Source organism: Anabrus simplex, chromosome 5 (genome assembly GCF_040414725.1).
Source record: "Anabrus simplex isolate iqAnaSimp1 chromosome 5, ASM4041472v1, whole genome shotgun sequence".
Classification (NCBI taxonomy): domain Eukaryota; kingdom Metazoa; phylum Arthropoda; class Insecta; order Orthoptera; family Tettigoniidae; genus Anabrus; species Anabrus simplex.
Genome location: NC_090269.1, coordinates 92,970,996 through 92,984,257, shown reverse-complemented (window position 1 = coordinate 92,984,257; position 13,262 = coordinate 92,970,996). Strand labels below are relative to the sequence as shown.

General features: G+C 39.0%; 1 protein-coding gene across 3 annotated transcripts in view; it reads left to right on the top strand.

Annotated features, from left to right (window-relative positions):
- Positions 1-13,262, top strand: part of LOC136873781 (activating transcription factor 7-interacting protein 1) — a 457,029-nt gene that overhangs the window by 390,268 nt on the left and 53,499 nt on the right. For all 3 annotated transcript variants that reach the window (XM_067147002.2, XM_067147001.2, XM_067147000.2), the window contains one exon: positions 2,779-2,893. In XM_067147002.2, the coding sequence (XP_067003103.2) occupies positions 2,779-2,893 (115 nt within the window). The remainder of the gene's footprint in view (positions 1-2,778; positions 2,894-13,262) is intronic.

The window sequence follows — 13,262 nt, the reverse complement described above, 5'->3', positions numbered from 1 at the left end:
GCGATCATGATTATTTGTTTTAGGGTTATGTAGGAATATATTAAAACACATTTTTCATAAAAAATTGTGTTCTACAAAATATTAAGTAGGAAATACACAATTATGGCAAATCAAACAAAAACATGTATAAGTTTGGTATGTTAGGTTATGAATGTTACAAAAATGTGTATATTATTTATGTTGTAAATGACAAACTATAAAAATTAAATGTTATTACTTTCTAGTTTGAAAATACAAATTGGTTTCGTAGTTTAAATAATTAATGTACATACCTAATTTTTCATCGTAGTGAAGCATAACAAACACAAACGAAATTATAAACTTTAGCTTATTCAATGCACCTTGCACAAACATTTCTCATATGATCAGCATACACCCACCCATGACACTTCACACACTTTATCCTTGAAGTCTTGTTCCTGGCTCTGCCGCAGAGGTAGCATCTTCCTTTCTCAGCCACTCCTCGGATGCTGGTTGAGGTGGAAATTCTTCCCTGTCCAGTTTCAGCAGGATCCTTCCTCTTGTCTTTATTTCCTGCGGTATCGTCTCCAAACTGATATGATGTTCAATTTGTGGTCTAATCAGAGTAAAGCCATTTGTTTAAAAAAATCACAGCAGCACACAAAGCCGAATTTTTTATTCATTTTATAGATTACAAGAGCATTTACTCCTCCTACATTCAGAATGTTAAAGAAGATTGTTAGTGGCCATCTTCTTGAGTTTATCGCAGTGTCATATTACGACGCATTTTGTCCAGAATATCCTTGCCGTACTTGGTTTCATTGTATGAAGTAAAGAGCATGAGTTTTCACTGATCACCTGTATCTGGATCGATTGCCATGTTTTCATGCATAGTTGATATTGCCAACACAGCCATATTCTTCTTCAGTACGTGAGATACCAATGTACAGCTTTTTTGAAAGCCAAACAAACTGCTTTTGAATTCTTGACTTATCAGGTAGAACGTTTGGGGAAACTTCTGCTTTGTTCTTTCTCAGTGTAGCCATCATAGTTATTTTTTCTTATTCCCATAGTTTATTGCCAAGGGCATGCGAACCAATTGTCACATTTAATATTCCTATTGGTTCCTGAAGTAGGCTGCATCAATCTCAAAACTAAGTCTTGACTGTTGTTGCTTCTTCTGGAAGGGCCGTTTGGTTGCTTCCCTACATACACTTCAAGGTTTGTAGCATAGAGGGTTGTTGTGAAAACCATAGCAAAGATCTTTATCCCATACTTTGCAGGTTTACTAGGCATGTATACCAGGAAGGGACAGTTTCCTATAAATGCAACTAGCTGTTCATCAATGGTAAGATAGTCAGTTGATTTGTATGCATTCATACAATTGAGCACGAACATCTCAAAGATTTCTCGAAAAGCAGCTAGTTTGTCAACAGATTTTCTTTGATCTCTGTTGTGTACGTTATCAAATCTCAGACAACGTAAAAGAAATCGAATCCTCTTTGTGCTCATGGTTACATAAACAGCCTCTACTCCCGTGCCATGTGAATTAGCCCACATTTCTTCCAGCCTTCAAAACCACAGCAAGATATAATATACCAATCAATACATGAATTTCTCGAAAATCAGTGGGCCTAGCATCCTTTTCTCTGACAAACTGAGAGCGAATTTTAGTTATGTAAATGTTAGTACAATCAACTAATTTTTTTTCACCATTTCATCATTAATAACACACTGTAACGCAGCTTCTGTAGTGATAGCATTTTTCGCAGTCCTTTGAGGTCCTAGGTGATGAAAAACTGGTATAATGTTATGTCTGGATGTACGAGAAGTTGGACAACTTGAGGTTTTAAGTACCACCTTGATGTGCAATCTTTTCCTAAATAAAACTCTGGGTTGACGAAAGCAACAGGGACCGGGCCAGGAGGAGGAACTGCTTCTTCTACTACTTCGATTTCCTCAGAGTCATCCGGAACATCAGCCAGGTTATCTTCTGCATTTATCTCATCCTCTCTACTCTCTGTGTGCTATTCCGAGTGGTCTTCTTCTAGTTTATCTTCATCCTCTATACCTAGAACACTCTCGTAATCCTCAGTCTCATCTAGCTAACGGCGAACCTGTTCACGGTCACTTTCACTGGTCGTTATTGTTATCACACATAAACTATTTCAATTAAACCGATGTGACGTTCAAACCTATGAAATTTAAAAAAAAAAAAATACCACAGCAATATCCGAAGAAATTTTAACGCCAGTGTGCGCTCGGAGGACAAGTGTCTTCCACAACTGCACAGCGCAAATAAAAAGAGGTCGCGGCAACAATTGGCGAGCACAAAAGCTGACAATGCACTAACAAGCGGAGGGTGAGTGGGGATAAAGGTATATGGCCGCTCAAGGTCACAAGTGTTGCCAACCCTTGTAGTCACGCAAAAGAAAATCACTGGAGTACACCTGTACTCTGCGCGCCCACTGAAATGTTAATAAAGTATAATACTGCATAATCATCAGCCTATAATATTCAGGAAGCTAATTAAGATAGCCATCAAAGTGAGAAGGAAAACTTCAGGAAAAATAATATGAAAAAAGAGGTTAATGAAGGGAGGTAGGAATGGAATACTTGCTTGACCTCAGATGCCCTAATATCGCCGAGCCAGAAGAAAGGCGATAAAATGGATTAACATTACACTGGCGAATGCTCTCTCTCTCTCTCTCTCTCTCTCTCTCTCTCTCTCTCTCTCTCTCTCTCTCTCTCTCTCTAAGTTTATTATGTTTACAGTTAAAATATGTGTTTGGGTAATGTGATAATGTTCTTGTGCAGGTGCGGGCAGGGAGCGTCATGTCCATGCCTGGTCGGCCTACAATAGTTTTCAAGAGTGGACCAGTGGTGTCTATGTCCCAAGGTGGGATGTCTACAGGGACTATGGTGCAAGCTGGTAAGGCAACTTGTAAATTGTAACGTGATTATACAGTGGACTCTCTCATATCCATTACTTATGGTACATGGCCATGCTTAGTACACACCAGTATTGGAATAATCCAAGGAAAAATAAAATATTTTATTATATTACAGAAAGGGATGTAAAATAGTTTACATTAACAGTAACTGTATCCTAATAACAGTATACTCACAAACTTGAGAAAAATTCTTCTGTTGTACCTTCCTTCTATGAACACCATATAGACCGTTTCTGAAGTGGAGAGTTTCTCTGAATTTTTAGTTTGTCGGGTGAGTTGGCCATGAGGTTAGGGGCACACAGCCATGAGCTTGCATCCGAGAGATAGTGGGTTCGAACCCCACTCTCGGCAGCCCTGAAGATGGCTTTCTGTGGTTTCCCATTTTCACACTAGGCAAATGCTGTACCTTAACTAAGGCCACAGCTACTTCCTTCCTACTCCTGGCCCTTTCCTATCCCATTGATGCCTGCTTGGCCATCAGATGATATAGATGTTGATTCCCATAGGGAACCTGAAATATTTGTCCCAATTGAGTAAATTTGTAATACCAATATAAATGGTCCGTTATTGGCAGGTATCAATTTTTGGTAATGAGACAAATTCTCTCATAGTGCATTGGCACTGCCGGTGGCTCCAAGTAGCCTACGCAGTGGCCTCCACGGTATGCACTAGCCATGCGTCTTGGTGGGTGTGCTATTTACCAACTGATGAGCCCAACTTAGCACACTGGGGTGAAACGCTGGCAACCAGGAATGAGTTAGCTGAAAAATGTATGTATGTTGGGTATTCAGCCCGAAGGCTGGTTTGATCCTCTGCAGCTCCGCCAACAGCTGTCACAAATAGCCTAGGCATCACTGAAGAGGCGTGCTAGGGAAATGAGGAGTGAGGTAGTTTCTCGTTGCTTTCCTTACTGTACCAGCCGTTGCTATTACATATCAGTCTGCCAAGCCCACTGAAATGCATGCACCAACCGACCCTATGAGCGATATTTTCATACCATTCATAAGAGGGACTGGCTGCATAAGCAATAGTATTACTAGCATCACTCATACCTTAGTCACTTTCGTATTGTCAAAGCCAAGGATGAGACTGAGACAGGTCAATGAAAGTAACAAATTTGATGTAGCCCATACCAGAAGACATAGTGCAGTGTAAACACTACATTTCGCCAGCAAAGGCATATGGAAAATGTATAATGTCCAATTATTAATTAATTATTAATTTCAGGATTGATTTCATTACTTCCATTAATAATGCTACCCAGATATGTAAACTGTTCTACATTCTCTAACTGTTCTCCGTCTATGTTCACTTGGTTTCTCTTTTTCTCTTTTCCACAGTGCATGACTACAGTTTTCTTTTTACTAATGGGGCCAATGACCTTCGATGTTAGGCCCCTTACAACAACAAGCATCTTTTTTACTAATTACCATTCCAGACACCTTCAGATTTACATTCCAAATGTCCCGTCTCTTTGTACTTCCTTTTCTCCCTTTCCCCAAATCACCACATCATCTGCAAATATCAAAGCATTCACTTCATCACTACTGATACTCTGTTTTACACGCTTTATGATTTCATCCATCCTTTTTTTGTATAAAATGTTTCCGTCACCACTTCCTACTTGTACACTGCTTTTACTCTCATGATACAACATTTTTATGTTGCTTTGGTGCATTCCTTTCCAGTAGGCATTCCCATACAAGTTTTCTCTTAACTGTATCATAAGCTTTTTCCAAATCCAAAAATACGAAGATGATTTCCTAGTTTCTTTCCAGATGTTTTTCCATTATCGTTCGCACTGTAAATATTAAGTCTGTTGTTGATCTATTCGGTCTAAAGCCATTATTGTTCTTCCTCTAACTGTGTTTCTATTATATCCCTCAGTATGTTGTCTATGACTTTCCCCGTTATTTTTAGCCCATGTGATAATAGTTATACCTCTGTAATTTTCACATTTCTTCCTATTTCCTTTTTGAACAGTGGTACAATGCTTCCTTGTTGTCAGTCTTCAGGTATCCTTTCATCTTTCCATATGGCATTGAGGGTTCTGTATAGCCACTGTAGTCCAATGCTTCCTGCTGCCATAATCATATCAGTATTGAATTTGTCTTTTCCACTTGCTTTACCTCTGGTCATTTCTTTCACTGCCCTTTCAAATTCCAACCATGTTATCGGGTTCTCTTCTTTTTCTCCACCTATTATTTCCATTTTCTTATCTCCTTCCTCTGAGCAGTCATCCTCATTATAAAGTTTTTCAAAACACTTTGCCATCACCTTCTGAAGACCCTTTTCGTCATGTACTATGGATCCATCTTCCCTCTCTAATGCCTTGATTTTTTCTCAGTTAATTCTTTTCGATTTTATTACTCTGTATAATAGTTTCTGATTTCCTCAACTATCTTGCTTAGTTCTGTTGGTAAACTCTCCCCAACATTTCTCCTTTTCTTCCTTGATGCTCCTCTTTACTTGTAGTTTCAATCTTTTGTATTACACATGTAACCTTTCTATCTTATTCTCATCCCTCTGATAAGTTTTTTGCTTTTTGTTATCCATTTGTTTCTTCACCTTGTTCCTTTCTTTTATTTCTGTTTTTATTTTGTCTGTCCACCACTGTGTCTCCTTTCCCTTAGCCTTTGCTTTTGTTTTCCTGCATACCTCAATTGCTGCTTCTACAAATGTCTGTCTTAAATTGTCCCACTCTTCTTCTCCACTTCGCCTTTCATTGTGAGGCAACTTCCTTTTTATACAATCTTGGAATGCCATTCTTTTATCCTCCTCCTCCAGTTCCCAAATCCTGATCTTTGGTTTCTTCTTCAATACAATTTTAGGGAATTTTACTTGTTCTAATTCCACAATCAGTAATCTATGATCACCTTCCATACTTTCGCTGGGAATTATCTTTGTAACTTCCCCATTCTCGGTCTTCTATTATAAAATCGATGAGTGTTCCGTACTGTTGATCCCAACTATATCGGCTGATCTTATGCCTATTCCTCTTCATAAACTATGTGTTCTTTATTACCAGGTTATTTCTAATACAAAAGTCCAACAGTTTCTGTCCATCTTCATTTCTATCGCCATACCCATGTGGGCCCAGAACATTCTTATATCCCATTCTATCAGTTCCCACATGAGCATTCAGATCTCTCATTATCATGATCCCATCTCCAACAATACGTGTTTCCAGTTCATTGAGGAAATCTTCTTTTTCTTCCATGCTACATCCTGTCTGTGGAGCATACAACTGTATTATCAACAGTAGTTCCTTGTTTACATGTATGTGCATTATTATAATTCTTTCATTTACATACTCAACTTCAGCTATTGGTTCAACATTCTAATTCACTACAAATCCCACTCCATTTCTTTTCTGTTTATTGTTACCCATCCAGTACAAGGTATACCCCTTTCTTAGTTTCTTAATTCCTTTCACTTTCCATTTTACTTCATTTAATCCCAGCATGTCGAATTTTCGTCTCTCCATTAGGTCAATCAATTTATTTTCCTTCCCATTCATTGTTAAAATATTTATTGTTCCAAATCGGGTTTTGTTCTCTGATCTAGCACTTGCACGAACATCAGGATTACCATCATACTGTGCAACTGTAGTCAGAGACTTGTCAATTCCATTTCCATTTTTAAACTTCCATCCGAGGCTTGTATTATAGTTGAAAGCAAGTACAAATGTAGTCGTCTGTTAATCTGCTAAGCTTAACGCATCTGAGGATTTTCTTTTGGGGTTTACTCCCTTAGCCTTTGAAGATCCCTCTTCTTCACAAAGGCAGTGGTTTCCTCTTCTAATTTTCGCCAGACTGGATGGGTTGCCTCATCCACTATCTTCGCCAGTCAGAAGGTCTCCTTCTCTGCCTAAGATTCTGTTAAGATCTTCACCCATAACCCTGGGCATAGGTTCCACGTCATTAATTCATCCTCCGCATATCTGGGTGCTGGTCATCCTGCTTGGCCAGTCATCGTAATGTCATCGGTAACCAAGGTTCCTCTCTGCCCTGTCGGTCCAGCTCGGGATCATCCCCACAGTCTACCTCAAGTCTTCTTAGAGAGCCGTGGTGTTCTTGATTGCTTGATTGAAAAGACAATACAGATTGATGAAATCAGCTGTAACAATGATGTTTTCAAAGCCTTCTAACATGACTATTATATTCTGTTTAATATTGCTTTGTGTAATTTCAGTTGCTACTCGATCTCCAATATGTCTGCAATTATTTCACTTTTATCTCGTACAGAATAGCTTTATCAAATATTAAATGTTGGTGCTGCGTTATATTGAATATCTTCTTCTCTAGTCAAGGCTTTATCCTTGCAGTTTTCAATGCCATTGCTAATCAATTCTCCAGTTGTGTATTTGAATATATAACATGAATTTAATTAATCTCCTTATATATTCTTGCATTATATTGTTATTTAAACATTGTAAATAACTTTCTTTCTTAAATTCTCTTTCTTTCTCGATCATTTTATGCGACTTAATCAGTTCCTAGATAGCAATACCCTGAAGATGGTTTTCCGTGGTTTCCCATTTTCACACCAGGCAAATGCTGGGGCTGTACCTTAATTAAGGCCACGGCCGCTTCCTTCCAACTCCTAGGCCTTTCATATCCCATCGTCGCCATAAGACCTAACTGTGTCGGTGCGACGTAAAGCCGCTAGCAAAAAAAAAAAAGATAGCAATACGTCCATTCCCTGGATTGCTTTTTCATTTTTGTCTTTTTACAGTGTTGGTCTTAACAAATTGAATTCTTATTTTGTCTTTACCACTGCCATTATAATCTTATACATTTCAACTTCGTGTTTTTCTGAATTTCTTTGACATTTTATATAATTTATTCATTATGTTTCTACTACCCCCACCCCGCTACCATAACACAACACAATACACGACATGTATTCGCAAATACTTACCTCACTTACCTCTCTTCATAAATTGCCGTGGATGGATTGGAACGAAGTAAAACAGTTTGGAGCTGGACCCGTGCGTAGACAAAAGGGGTGCAAAAGGACAGGAAGGCAAGAACCCGTAACCCCCATGAATAAAAGAGAATGGATCAAAAGAGAATGGGGTTTATTACTAACACACACAGTATTAAAGTGAAAGCAAAAATGGGAAGCTGCATTAAAAATTACATAACTGCAGAAAAATAGAACATCAATAGACTATATTGAAGAATATGAATGCGCAGAAGATGACTTGTCTGATTGTGAAAAAATTATGGATGATCCAGAACCTGGCAGTGAAGAAGAGTTGTTAAGAAGTGATGGAAGCCAATCATCTGCTTATCTGCCAAGGCCACCGAAGTGGAAGAAGTGGGGTGTTGTAAAGGCAAAGGAGATAACTGCATTCCCGTTCAATGACAGTAAGTTTTGTGTTACACGGCGACAGTACATACGATCGCACTATTTACTTAAGTATGACCACATAAAAATACAAACTCGTTTCAGAAAAATAAAGATGTGGAACACGGTATCGAAGGAATCAGAAAATGGAATCACGAAAGGGATAATGCAGTCGTACAAATGCAGACCGCGCACATAAGTTATCAACAGTTAACATATCCGTGCTCCAAAGGAGCGTCCACTCAATGCTAGCGCTTCACAACAACAATGCCAAAGCACAGCCTCCCAAAGGAGCAGAAGCAAATGAACAAGATGATGTTGCCACAGTTACAAAAACAAAAACTAATCGCTGACAATGGAGCAAATTACGGCCTAGAAATGTAAAATAGCACACCAACGCATGGCCCAAACCGGCCAACTAAAACGAAAACAGAAAAGAAAGAAAAATTAAAATTACGAGATACAGAGAATACTGTAAAGTGTACACAGGCAGACAACACAGGCACGCACACACACACACACACATACGAACCGGAAGAGAGAGACAATATAAAATCTACCCAGACCAGGCTGGTGTGTCAAGGCACGCGACATATACTTTTGCACAGGATAGCGACGGATATCATGGACTCACGAGCTTGTTTCGAACACCACAGATACAATGCTGGACTGCCACAAAAACAGGCAAGGCTGATCCAAATATAATCGTAGCAATCATAACTTTCGTCCACCCGCTACCCAGGACATCCAAATTGTCTCATGTGGACAAACATGGATTAAACCCCATAGTGTCAAATCACACAATATACCAGTGCTCAACCATGATTCAAAACGATAAGGAAACAGAAGTGCATGGTCTCAAAACCCACAAACACACAGGCCCAAACAAACAGATTGCCAAATACCACTCTCCATTCTCGCACCTGTGCACACGAACAATGAAAGAAAGGTTTAAAAACACACACATAATTAATTAACTAAGAGCCTGCAAGGACAGGTAATAATACTACGGAAATACAATCACACAGAACCATTCTTGTAACTATGGCACGTGAAATGAAATGAAATAAAATGAAATACCTGGGAGCAGCACATCTGGAATCGCGAAATATTTACGTCAATCAAAATAATTACTCGACCCTCAGCAGAGAGCCGAGCGTTGAAACAAGTAAATCTACAAGAATAGCAATTCGTAGATCAAGAAGCACATTTTAAATTCCAATTTGTTCATCATTTTCGATCCCTCCATTGTTGGTATCATGAGCAGACCAACTTAACACTCAAAGAGCGAGAGACAGACTGTGTATCAACACAGATGGCTAGAGCGCCATCTTCAATGAGAAACTGTAAGTTTCACGTCACATTCGGCTGATGTTATCTCTAATAGTGAAAACGACAATCAAGGAGAAGTAGGAATAAAGGAAGTGCATCACCAAGGCAGGCTTGGTTTGTCACTAATCATGTTCATCCCGACTCGATTGAGTTTTATTTCTGGAATAGTTGAATGACACAGTAGCAATATAATCACAAAAATACAATAGACTATATTGAAGAATATGAATGCGCAGAAGACGACTTGTCTGATTTATGGATGATCCAGAACCTGGCAGTGAAAAAGAGTTGTTAAGAAGTGATGGAAGCCAATCATCTGCTTATCTGCCAAGACAACCGAAGAGGAAGAAGTGGGGTGTTGTAAAGGCAAAGGAGATAATTGCATTCCAGGATTCTGAGAAAACTAAAAGATTAAGCTTTAGTACAGTACATAAACGATATCGTATGGTGTAAGATATACATCATCTGCGATATTTACGTCACATGGTAGAGAAAGGGGAGAAAAGCCAGCACTCAGAACTTCACGTGCTTGACGATTATGTAGCTGAAAAATTTAGGTTGGCAAGAACTGTTCTAGGCGCTAATGTTCACAATTGGGATATTCATCATTGGGGTTTGGAAAAGGCCCGAAAAATAGGACTGACTCGATTCACTGGATCTATCTCTGGATTGGTTGCAAGGTTTAAACAAAGACACAAGCTTGGCTCACAGACAATAACAAAACGTGTAACCACTAAAACCTAGAATACAGATGGTGATGTGAATGAAAGATGTGACGAGTTTTGCAATGAGGTGATGTTCTTAATGAACATCATGGAACATATACAGATTTATAATACCGATCAAAGTGTGTATGGATTTTCACTCACCGCGAACACTGCATTTCAAGCGAGAGAAGTCTATTAGAAGTTCGGTGCCAGTGATCATGCATCATATCATTCTTACACCGTCCAGCCCATTACGTCGGCAAGTGGATACGTGTTTCCGAAGATGCTGGTAATTTACCAGGAACCTATAGGTCAGTTTGTAGTGCGAGTCGTGCAACACATGCTGAAACCGCAGAATCTGATTCAAGTTGCTTCGAAGTCCGGCCTAGTCTCGGAACAAATCCTGACGCAGTTCTTTCAAGATGTTTACTTCCTATATGCAGCGAAGTTCTCCTATTGATTCGCTCAGGACATATCATGACAGAACTCATATCGATGCTATCCGACCTCAAAACATGGTGTATTCAGTCAAGACCATCCCTCTTGGGTACACACCTTACATTCAGCCACTTGATGTTCAATTCTTTTGACAGTTCAAGGCAGTGCTGAAGTGGATTGAAGATCACAGTATCCTTAATGGCTACTAGTTCACACCATCGTCGAGGCATTCGGTGTCGTTGCTGATGTGTATTCTGCACAATCAGTTCTGTTCTCCAGTCTTTGCAGGCTTTGTTTGGTACTCCTGGACTGTAGCTGGATATGACGACTTCAGACCAGAGAGGTTTAAAACACCACCAGAACGTATTTTTTGATGTTCAGAAGCAGTGTGACTCGGGAGGACTGGTTAATGCAGGCATTCATGAAGTGCTCCTACTGTGATAAGCAACTCTGTTTTCGTCACTTAATACTCTGTGGACATGTTCATCCTCGTAATCTTTTGATAAGAGCTACCAATAACCCATTTTATGAACTTGGTGACTGAACATGCGCATGATTGTAAAGTGCAGTGTAATTGTCAGTGGGAAATACTGAGTGCATATTTCTAAGGTACATGTAAACCAAAACTTTTGTGCAATTGCGATTGCAACTTGCGCTAACTTCCTTATAAATGCTAGACACTCATTTTATTGCATTGGCTAGCAATACCCTATTTACGCAAATAAGCCCCGCCGCTGAATAATTCCCGCACCCTAATTTTAGAAAGGATCGTTTTGAAAAAAGAATGAAATGAACTAAAACTCCTTCCATCGAAATAGTAACGTAGGGATAAACAAACATTTCATACCACTCCTCAAGTTCCACATGGTCTTTACACGCAAACATGAACATGGCAGATATAGCTACTTTGCTTGAACATATTTGAGATGATAAAAATGCATTATCACTGCTATAAAATATATTTGCCATGAAAATGAGCAAGTAGGCCTTGTTACATGAAAGGTATTTCATTAATCTGAACTTGCAATAGGCTCGATTCACTGTAGATCGGAAGATTCTTTGTATCTTGCATCACTAGAATTTTCTCCTAAATTATAAATTCATCACACTCCACGTTTAAAACATTTCTCTTTTTACTTTGGTAGTAACACGACCAGTCGTGGATAATTCTTTTCGTGCAATGTAAACACTTGAAACAGACACACCTGTAAACTCGTTTGTTAGTTTTGCGATACAGTAAAACCTCAGTAATTCGAAGTCGTAGGGACGCAAAAATGTGATTTTGAATTAACCGCCAGCACTTAATTCAGAAATGCCAACTCTTGCCGCATCACAAATTATTCTAAGACCCATTACCGCAACATTGATTCACAGTTTAAAACTTTCAAATACCATGGAAAACAATGTTTCCAAAATGTATCCAACAAGGCGCATTTACAGTATTCAAATAATGCACTTGTACACTTGGATAACTCACTGGCAAACATAACCTCACGCAATGAAAGAAAGATTCAAAGACAAGGAGAAATGAATGCTGACTCCCCTATGCAAGTGCTTTGTTCATTGGATTTCTGTACTGTATGCATTTTAGATGCCTTGTACTTGCACGGAAAGTACCCAATACGTTTAAGACATCGTGGCTTATCGAACATTCCTATGACAAGGGGAGGAAGTAAGAAGTCTCTCGCTTCCATCTGCACTGCAACACAGGACTGTGACTCTATCCTTGTACGATTTCCTGCCATGACATTTCTCTCTTAATTCAGAAATTTGCCTCATCACAAAGTATTCTATATAAGACCCACTAATGCATACAATCACCTTGATTCACAGTTTGAACCTTTCAAATGTCATGGATAAAGACTATTTCCGCAGTGTATCCAACAAGGTGCGTGTATATTATTCAAATAAAGCACTTAGACAAATCACTGGCAAAAAAACATGCAACGAAAGAAAAAAAAACAATATTCAAAGACGATGACAAATTATGCTGGCTCCCCTGTGCAAGTGCCTTATTCTTTTGGATTACTGTACTGTTGGCATTTTTAGATGCCTTGTACTTGCACGGAAACATTGTGGCATATCGAACTTTCGTATGAGGAGGAAAGGAAGTCTTTCACTTCCGTCTGCATTGCAACACAGTATAGAGACCTCATCTCCTTTAAAAACGTAAGTCCGTTGAGCTCGACATTTTTAAAAAAATGTAAAAAAAAAAGATGACGCAGTTTCATCAGCATTGACAGTATTGTTCAATGCGTATGAATTAATTATAATTATAAGCCATGCTTTTTCGCCAGCTATCAGCATCACCAGTGTTCGCGGATTCTGCTTCTCCACACACTGCCTTAAAACGCTGAATACAAACAAATTACGATTCCATTCAAACTTAGCAACTATGAAACACACTGTAGACACACCGAAGTAAGTGATGGTGTGGACAGCAACCGCTACACATTCCGGAAGATGTGTTCTATCGTGACGCTGAGAAAATTTGAATTTAAAATACTCTGTGAAA